Source organism: Aspergillus thermomutatus, assembly GCF_002237265.1.
Source record: "Aspergillus thermomutatus strain HMR AF 39 chromosome Unknown NODE_194, whole genome shotgun sequence".
NCBI lineage: Eukaryota > Fungi > Ascomycota > Eurotiomycetes > Eurotiales > Aspergillaceae > Aspergillus > Aspergillus thermomutatus.
Genome location: NW_020798243.1, coordinates 39,089 through 47,950, shown reverse-complemented (window position 1 = coordinate 47,950; position 8,862 = coordinate 39,089). Strand labels below are relative to the sequence as shown.

Genomic DNA, 8,862 nt, shown 5'->3' with positions numbered 1-8,862 from the left:
CCGACAATAGGGGCTCCATACATGGCTTCGTAAGAGTAGAGAATCATAAATGGTGCCCAAGCAGTGGACACTAACAAAAATCTAGACGCCAATAGATGCATCAAGTCGATAGCTGAAATTTCAGTCCAAGAGAAAACGCCGTGCCCGCTTAGCGTATGCAAGTCGCTTAAAACGAATCCCAAAATCAGACAAAGGGTATCACGATTAATATACACTGGCGGAGAAAACAATAACCAATCAAAACAAGACGTGATCAATACGCCTCGATGAATGTGCTCTGCTCCTGTCCAGTAACGTAATACCCTTGCCCGTATTCAGGGTCGGAAAGTGGAAGCTCGGCCGATTGAGGCTGCTTCTCTGAGAAACTGCTCAGCGTGGGTTGCGGCGGTGAGGGAGGCATAGCATCATCCTCGGAGTCTTCGTCAGAGTCCGAGGAGAGCTCGGGAGGGGTTTGTCGTGATGGCGAGCGAGTCAATGTGAGCTCTTCCAGATCTTCGACATCATCGTATTCAAAGTCCGAGTCCGAATCCGAATCGTAGTCTTCCTCCACTTCCTTCTCGGTGATGACAGCCACGGGCGATGGTGCCCGTTGGCGGACGGGCATCTGGATCGTGGCGAATGCCTGTTCCTCCTCGTAGTCTTCAGCATCAAAGTCCGAGTCATCACTGACGTCCGAGTCGAGGTCGGATGCATCTTCGGGGTCCCAATCTTCTTCGGGCTCTTCAATCACAGTGTCGGCCCATTGGATATGGCGACGCTCGGAGCTTTGAGAGGATTTGGTGACTCCATTGACAGTCTGGTTGAACCACCGTTCCTGTTCCTGTTCGGCATCGGCGAGATCCAGCATCAATGAATCAAGCAGGTTGGCGTGGCCAACCAGGAGACGGAGATCGTGGTCCGCCCGTGAAGCTTCCCGGGTAAGCTTCTTGCGGGCGGTGTGGGCAAGGTAGTATGTTTGCGTAATGCTCATTTTCTTCTGTTGTCGTCGTTGGGCGAGAGACTTGAAGTAGGTGGAGGAGAAGGTGGTTGAGAGGGAAGAAGAAGACGAGGAAGGAGAAGGAGAACGAGTTGTGGAGGAGGTTAAAACCATGATGCCAGATTCGGGGTGTTGATGTGCTTATGAGCTCAACCAAAGATCGATCAGAAAGTTGACTCGTTCACTGCGGTGACTCAAAGTCTCGACTCGTTCCGGCGGTCGGGCCCACCTCCAATCACAATCGATCGTAGCAGAGAGCGGTGAGCCAAGCGATATGCAAGCGGTGGATTGCACCTTCAGCCAAGCCAGGGAAAAATGTAGGTGCAAATCAATAGTCCCCTTATCTTTCGTTCCACCAGATCGACTCGTAGACAGATCAAAGTACAGCGCAGATGTGTTCGTCAGACTGGTGATGTGAGATCCACTGGTTGTCTGTTCGACCGAGTGTGAAACAGCCACAGGTGCTAAGGTATCCTCTACGAGGCAGAAAGTGAGGCTGTACTTGAGGGCTGGACGATAGTGTGAAGGCTGAATGTGGTAGTGTGGAAAGTAGGTAGAAGATATCAATCAAGCAGGTTTCACCAGGGCGAGATGGGCTAGATATGAATTTCTGATATATCCACTTTGTTGTTGACTAGGCTGAAATTTTTTTTCTTTCCTTTTTTCCCTTTCCTCTCTCTCTCTTTTATTCATATAATATTTCTATTTCTCTTAGTGATGTTTTTTTCCCTTTGGCTGCCGTGATCCCGTCTAAGTCCGAACGGCGATCGGACGCCGGAGAGAACGCGAGCCTGACATCCATGGCTCGGACGCAACGGACACTGGATGGGGAGGGTCTTGGATCCACTTGAGAAGATGAAAAATAAAAAGAGAGGGAAAAATTCAGCCATTCTGATTCAGCCCTGGCGATCAACCGATCAATGGCGATCCAAGGAATCACGGTGAAAAATTAGTCAGACAGACTGCAGGCTCACCGCCTCCTTTCAGTAGCCAATGGGTGACAATGACTCATCCTTAATTCCGTCAAGCTTATCTCCTTTAGGCAATTCCTGACCAGGCCAGCCCTGCAGCTGGAGCTCGGATGACCAATCTTTCCGCCCCGTTCCCTCGGATCCTTGCCCGGTGATTACTGATGTTATGAGCATTTATTGGAAATCAACACCTTCCTTCTTATGTATATAGGACATGACGGAAGAGCGCTGGAAGGTTCCAGGAATCCTGGATATCGAGCCTGTCCGAGATGATTAGATTTGAAATCACAGCTAAGTTTAAGAGCGGGGGTTATCAGGATTAGTGAGCGATTCAACTATCAGCCTTGCAAAGCTGAGTCCTTGACGACACGAGTCACATCCCACTATGTCAATCAAAGACAAGAAATGATCAGACCTCTTTGCTGTAGGTAGCAATGAACTGCGCTTTCGACCGCGATCCCAACCGCGATCCCGACCGCAATTTCGTGCTCTAGTCGATATCAGTAGGTAGAAGCTTACAGGAGTGTTCGACCTAAACGAATGCGAGGATTAATCCCGTGCCAGTTATCACTCCGATTTTCGACAGCTGTTTTAGAGTTTGTCGGAGTGACCGTCGTGACGAGATCCGGCGGAAGACTTAGGGTTGCCCATTGCGGATTACGGAATCAACATAACCGACAGTCTGGATCCTCGTATTCTTATCCTGATCCTCCGTTTTATCTTGATTACCCATCGGGCCATCAAGGGTTCATAATCAGCCTCTAAATCTGAGGTGATTCTGACAAGCTGTCACTAATCCTATCGGAAGCCCGGACTACACTGCCCCATCATGACTTCGAAATCTTGCAGGCTGAATCGGAAATTAGGGATTGATCAAATCTAATCTCCTTGGTTTGACAGCAGGTGCCCACGTAAGCCATAGGATATGCATAGTCTAAGCCATTCTCCGAGCCATTCCCCGGGATAAGGCTGCCATATTCTGGCTTTTTACACTTGAGCAGTACCGAGTATTGCCAATCATGTTTTGCAGGCGAGTCACGCTGTCACAGGTTCACTCACAGTGAGGACCTTATGCGAAGCGGCTCCCCAGTCGAGTATCGTATCAGAAGAGAGTCTATGGCAACGCAGACATACTGGAATTACCTGCACAACCATAGATAAGTTATTGTTGTCAACGTATACTTTTGGCTGGTATGAACAGCGTTTGTGATGTTCCTCCCCTCCGCAGCCAGAACGTCGAAAGCCCCCCTGTTTGATGGCGGTGTTGCTGGCGAGGGAGAATACACCCAGCCTTTTCTTATAAGATATCAGGCAACTATGAGGCCTCCCAAGTCCGAATAGGCTACCTAATAAATCCGATGTACTGCTCTCCAGATTTATGGTTATCAGTGATCACTTATCGGCCATGTGAATTACCCCAGTGCACAGCCCTGTGGCTGAATCATCCACCATGTGGAGGAGCTGGTCACTGCTATCGAGTCGGTATTATTGGCATTAAGAATTCCAACCTCTACAATTCAATGAGATATCATTGATGGCCAGTTTCTAGGATAGAGAATAGAAAACCTACCTTAACCCGCAAAGACTGACATGATTGTAATTGCATGCTTGCAAGCAATGAATCAGTGTTGCCTGCGGAGTAATTTGTCACACCTCATCCTCCCCAATATCAAGCACGAATTACCAATGATTCACGACCACGTTGAAACTTGAAGAAGTCAACTCAAAGCCAGCCATGGACTCATGATGGAACAGTCTTACGATATTCCAATTTTGATGACAATTCCTCAAGGTTCCTGGGGTGCACACTGTATACATATCCCCAATTCAGTAGTAGCTATCATCCAACTTCCATAGTGACGTCAACCATTTCCAATCGGGTTCTGTCGACATCATATCTGGAGAAGTCATCACAAATAAGCATCCAGAAGCATATGATGATTACTTCACAATTGTTCCAGACAACAAGATCACCGAAGGCGAAAATCTTTCATCCCTTTCACAATGACATTGTCGAGGTCGCAAGCAGGGAATTGGCGATGGGATACGTACCATATGTATTCATTGGGTGTTTCCGCACCGCGATACCATCGAGCCGATTATCAATGGGACTGAGGCGAAACACTTCCAGGTTGTTTTTCCATACTGTCGGATCTCCAGACTTTTATGACAATAACGAACAGTATCATTGTAGGTAGCAATAACGACACTGCCAGATGTCTTGACATCACACTCAATCAACCATCCTCGATATCATCGCGATAATCACGATACACTGTTATCAGCACCAATCACCGCTTATTTTTCTGCCAGACATAAAGCAAGACCAGCATAACCCCACCTCCCGTCGTCACCCTTAGTAACAATGCTTTATGCGCATAACACAAGGATAACTCTACAGAGTGACTAATCGGCGAGTCGGGGCTTTCGCGCTCCAGTCGCCGATTCCATCGTCCCGTGTCCACTGGGTTGTCGATGTTCTTCCACGGACCGGACCCTGGGCAATTGTTTCGTCCGGGCAGTGTGTGCAGAGCCGAGGTCCGAAGACAAGATTTGAGGTTCTGGCTGTCATGCTCTAGAAGTGTGTCAAGTCGGTTGACATGGAGTAATGGAGTAATTTTATGCATGTTGTGATGGTATCATTTTATTGTGAAATTGGCAGTTTGGGACTAACATGTGATATGCTTGAGGCGTCTTAATTCATGGAACCTACGGGGTGTTGGTAAGGCGCCAGGGGGGTGTCGCTATATCCCCACCCAAAAGTAACTCTGACTTTTGCCTGTGAGTGACTCAGCTTGCCTCTTCAGACTGGATTTGCAGAGCTGACCGGAAACAGTTCAGTTGTGTAGAGCTAAAAGAGGTGGTTCATCTACCAGATGGCCACGCCCCAATATCGATACGGAATTGTGTCCATAGTTGATATATTGGCCGCACCTTCTCTCACCTAAGTAAGGCATCTTCTTACTTGAGTTGAATCCAATCAACTGGGGGTAGACAATGAAGATAGTAAGAATATGTCTGATGATAACTACAGCTAGTGTTACGGTAGGAAACCGTGATAGTCAGACTGGAACAGCCGTTCAGGTCAAGATACACCCAGAAACCTTCCACACCGTCCAGTCATGCCGGTAATGGACTCGGTCAGCGCTGGTTGGAGTGGTGAAACCGTGCCTTCTCAAGCGTACGGATCCAGAAGGTTCGCAATCGCACTCCTGGCCCTTTACCTCGCCCGTTCACCCTTCCTCTCAAGGGAGCCGGATTGAGGGGCAACTGGACTCCATCACACGTTGGATGATGAATGGACGTAAAATTACAGCTGATGAACTGTGCGAATTTGAATATTGAATATATAAATTCTGTGTTCTTGATCACTTATTGGCTCAGTATCATATCTTAATTTTGATTCCGATGCCCTGCAGTCCGAAGGAACAAACTCTATCAAGAGAAAACTAATACGAACCCGAAAACGATAGATACATCGATCAAACCCTTCCTCCTCCTATATGAACCCTCCATTTCCTCTCTTACCATCCATCACTATCTCTTGCCATCTCTTACTTTCCGAAACTGTTCACACCCCCCGATGCACACGCGGAAAAAGCCAACCCTTCACCGCAGTAGGCATTTGCGTCAAATACCGAGTCTTTCCCAAACTTGATATAACCGTTCCAGGTACCCCCATGATCAAGCCTCAGGCACTGTGTACCGCAAACCTTGTTCCCCTCGATAACTGCTAGATAATGGTATATAGCCCCGGCAATCGTCTTTTGCAGGACGGTAGTATCACAGTTCCGACCTGAACCGTAGTATTCATACTGAAAATCATTAAAACTACCGCGCACGGTGCCACAGTTGTGCATATCTGACTGGGATTTGGCCGTGGATGCAATCGCGAAAGAAATAGAGTATAAGACACTGATAATAGTAAGGCAACTGCCCACCGCATTCAGGATTCATTCGCACACCTGGACCGGGGTACGAGCGGTCAATGAGGTGGTGTCATTCGAGGTTGGGATAGGGATCTCGGGGACGTTCTCATCGAGAGACAGCGAGAACTACCGATCAGGCAGCGGCTGGCCATCGATAGCAGAAGGTGATGTAATAACCAGTGCAGGCGTAAGACAAGAGAATATACTTAAAGTCAAGCTCAACACCTTTAGAGTATGCATAGTAGAAGCAGAGGCTGGTGATAAAGATAGAGAAAGAACCAAGACGAGCTGTAGTGCGATTCGAAGGGATAAGATCCATGAACTGAGTTCCTGTATTATGGTTTTCTCGAATTTCTGGCGGAGGCATGGCAGTGAAAGTGGATGGAAGGTGTCTTTATATAACACGGAGAAGAGGCGAGCAGTTGAACTGTCTTGAGAGACTCGCGATATTTTTTGTAAATCAAGTCGGATTCGCACCGAAGCCAGCTAGACGCTAATTTATGTATTCTGAGACATAGGGTGGAACTCGTCGGAGACGTCAGTTCAATTCGCTCCTGCGGCCATTAGCAGCGGAATGAACTGGTCAACAGAGCCTCCACAGGGAACAACAGGTCGTGCACTAACAGTCTGACCCTGGTAGCTCTCCTTAGTGACCTGGTTTTGCTTGGCATTGATTGATGTTATCATGCGCGTATCTGACCAAGCGGATCTATTAAAACACTACTTGCAGGCCAGAGGAAATTCTAATGCAATAGAGTTGAATCTTTGAACTAAAATTTACAATCGAAGCGAAATGCGGTCGTGCAACCTCGTCTATCCTTCCAACGACCCACGACTCACCTCATCCTGGGCTGCCCATCCCCCTCCGAGTGCGACCGACGGCTTAAATTAAAGACACTGGTGGTAGTAAGGGTTCTGCTTAACACAGGTGTAGCCGCTCTCGCAGGTTGTGGCTCCGGTCCAGTTGATTCCACCGCACTGGTACCAGTGCTTGGCGACACCAGAGGCAGAGCTGCTGGCAGTGGGATCGGAGGCAGGGCATCCGGAAGCGGTGGCAGAAGCAGAAGTCGAAGCAGCCGCGGTCACCAGGGTGGTGGGAACAACGCTGGAGGGCTGAGCAGCCTGAGTGGTTGTAGGAGCGGGGGCAGGAGCCTCGGTGGCAGGCGCAGAGGACGAAGTAGGAGCAGAGGAGGAAGAAGAAGTAGTATCGACGACCTGAACCTGAGTAGCGGCAGTAGTGGTTGGCTTGGTCACAGAGGTAGTGGTGGTGGTAGCTTTCGTGGCAGCAGAGGTAGTAGAGCTGGTGGTTGAGGTAGAGGCAGAGGTGGAAGAGGAGGACGAAGAGCCGGTGCTGCTCACAAAGTACTTCTCGAGAATGGGAAGGTAGGTCGAGTAGGCAGGACCGCTAGTGGGCTCGAGACTGTACATATAAGTTCCCCACCAGGGACCGGCAGACCACCACTCAGCACCGAGCCAGACGTCGCTGTTCTCAGACATGTAAGAGAGAAGGCCCTCAACGGCAGTCTCGCACTGGGAGTTGACACCACCAGCGAACTCTCCAAGGAATCCCTTGAGGCTGTTGTCCTTCAGCCACTGAGTGGCGGACTCCACACGCTCCTGGCCGATAGTGGAGCTGACACAGGACTCAGAGGTACCAGAGCCGTCCGAGTCAAGGTACTGGTGCATCTCAAAGACGATCTTGTCCTGAGGATCCGTCAAACCCTTAAGGTTGTCATTGTTGTCAGTCCAGGTCCAGGCGCCGCTGTAGTGGTTGCCCTCAACGAAGATGTATTGCGTCGTGGCTCCGGCAGCACGGATACCATTGATGGCCGCCTGGTTCAGGTTGAGCACCAGAGTCTGGTCCATATCGTGGTACTCATTATCTGAAAACATCAGCATAGTGACTCCAAGCTACCAATCCCCAAGGGTCTCAGGTGGTCGGGAGTCTTACTGGTATCGAAGATGACCTTGTCGTTGGAGGCAAATTCGCTAGCGACGGTCTTCCAGAATGTCTGGAAGTCAGAAGTAGAGGAGATGATACTTCCAGAGCTGTACGGTGGAATTTAGTTATCACTCCGTTGGTAAAGACCCAGCCATCACTTACTATCTTCCGTAGTTGTGAGGATCAAGAATGGCATAAGCACCACTGTCAGTGATGAATTCGACGGTCTATCGCCGAACATTAGCATCATCCTCACTTCAGGCAAATGTCTCCGTCCTACCTTCTTCAGGTCGCTCAGGTAGGTGGCATCAGGGGTACCGGTCATGGAGCTGGGCACCAGACGCTCCATCAAAAATGGAACACGGAAGATGTTCATACCCGCATCGCGCAGAGTCTGAATCTTGGAGGTATCGGGCCAGGTGTAGTCGGTACCCAGCGTTCCGGGGATGCTGCTACCGAATTCGGCACCAGATTCGTTGACACCAACCCCTGCAGGGATATATAGTGTTAGTCCAATATCTCGGGATCCCATGACAGCATCGTCTCAACATACAGGTAAATCCAGAAGAGCGCTTCTTGGCCATCTCGCGTCTGGGCAGAGCGTTGACCAGACCAGCAGCGCTGGCGGCCATGATCAAGTTGCTGATTCTCATTGCGGTGGTAAAAAAGAATGTGTATCGAGCTTGTCGAAGAGCAGAAAAGTACAAAAAAATACGGGAGAGAAGAAAGAAGGACGAAAATTCAGAGTCAAAGGAGTGACAAGAAACCAGTCTTGAGGTGTATAGAGAAGAAAGAAAGGCCGTTAAAGAATGGCTCCAGCATGATCATCTTTATATAGGCCTCTTCACTTCAGAGTATGCGGTCCAGGGATCCCCGTTCATTCCAAAAGCTCCACAGATTTAATCTCAAGGCAAGCGTTTCTGCCTCTGAGATGTCTCCACGGCGTGGGTCGTGGGTCACCTCGAAATCATATCGCATGGGATTAAGGACTCGTCCAAGCCTCGAGCTCTCCATTAGCTGTGGCCACTGGCCACTAGCCAGGTT

The 8,862-nt window shown here is 49.3% G+C and overlaps 2 protein-coding genes across 2 annotated transcripts; both read right to left on the bottom strand.

The window, feature by feature from the left end:
* Positions 1-253: 253 nt before the first annotated feature.
* CDV56_105522 (uncharacterized protein) lies at positions 254-970 on the bottom strand (the record flags this gene model as incomplete). The annotated part of the gene is made up of 1 exon (XM_026759141.1): positions 254-970. One exon carries the CDS (start codon positions 968-970, stop codon positions 254-256), a length of 717 nt encoding a protein of 238 aa, XP_026611999.1.
* A 5,794-nt stretch (positions 971-6,764) lies between these two features.
* Positions 6,765-8,471, bottom strand: egl3 (putative extracellular endoglucanase/cellulase; the record flags this gene model as incomplete). The annotated part of the gene is made up of 5 exons (XM_026758553.1): positions 6,765-7,759; positions 7,828-7,925; positions 7,981-8,045; positions 8,099-8,307; positions 8,372-8,471. The coding sequence occupies 5 exons, from the start codon at positions 8,469-8,471 to the stop codon at positions 6,765-6,767; spliced, it is 1,467 nt and encodes a 488-aa protein (XP_026611998.1).
* Positions 8,472-8,862: the final 391 nt, after the last annotated feature.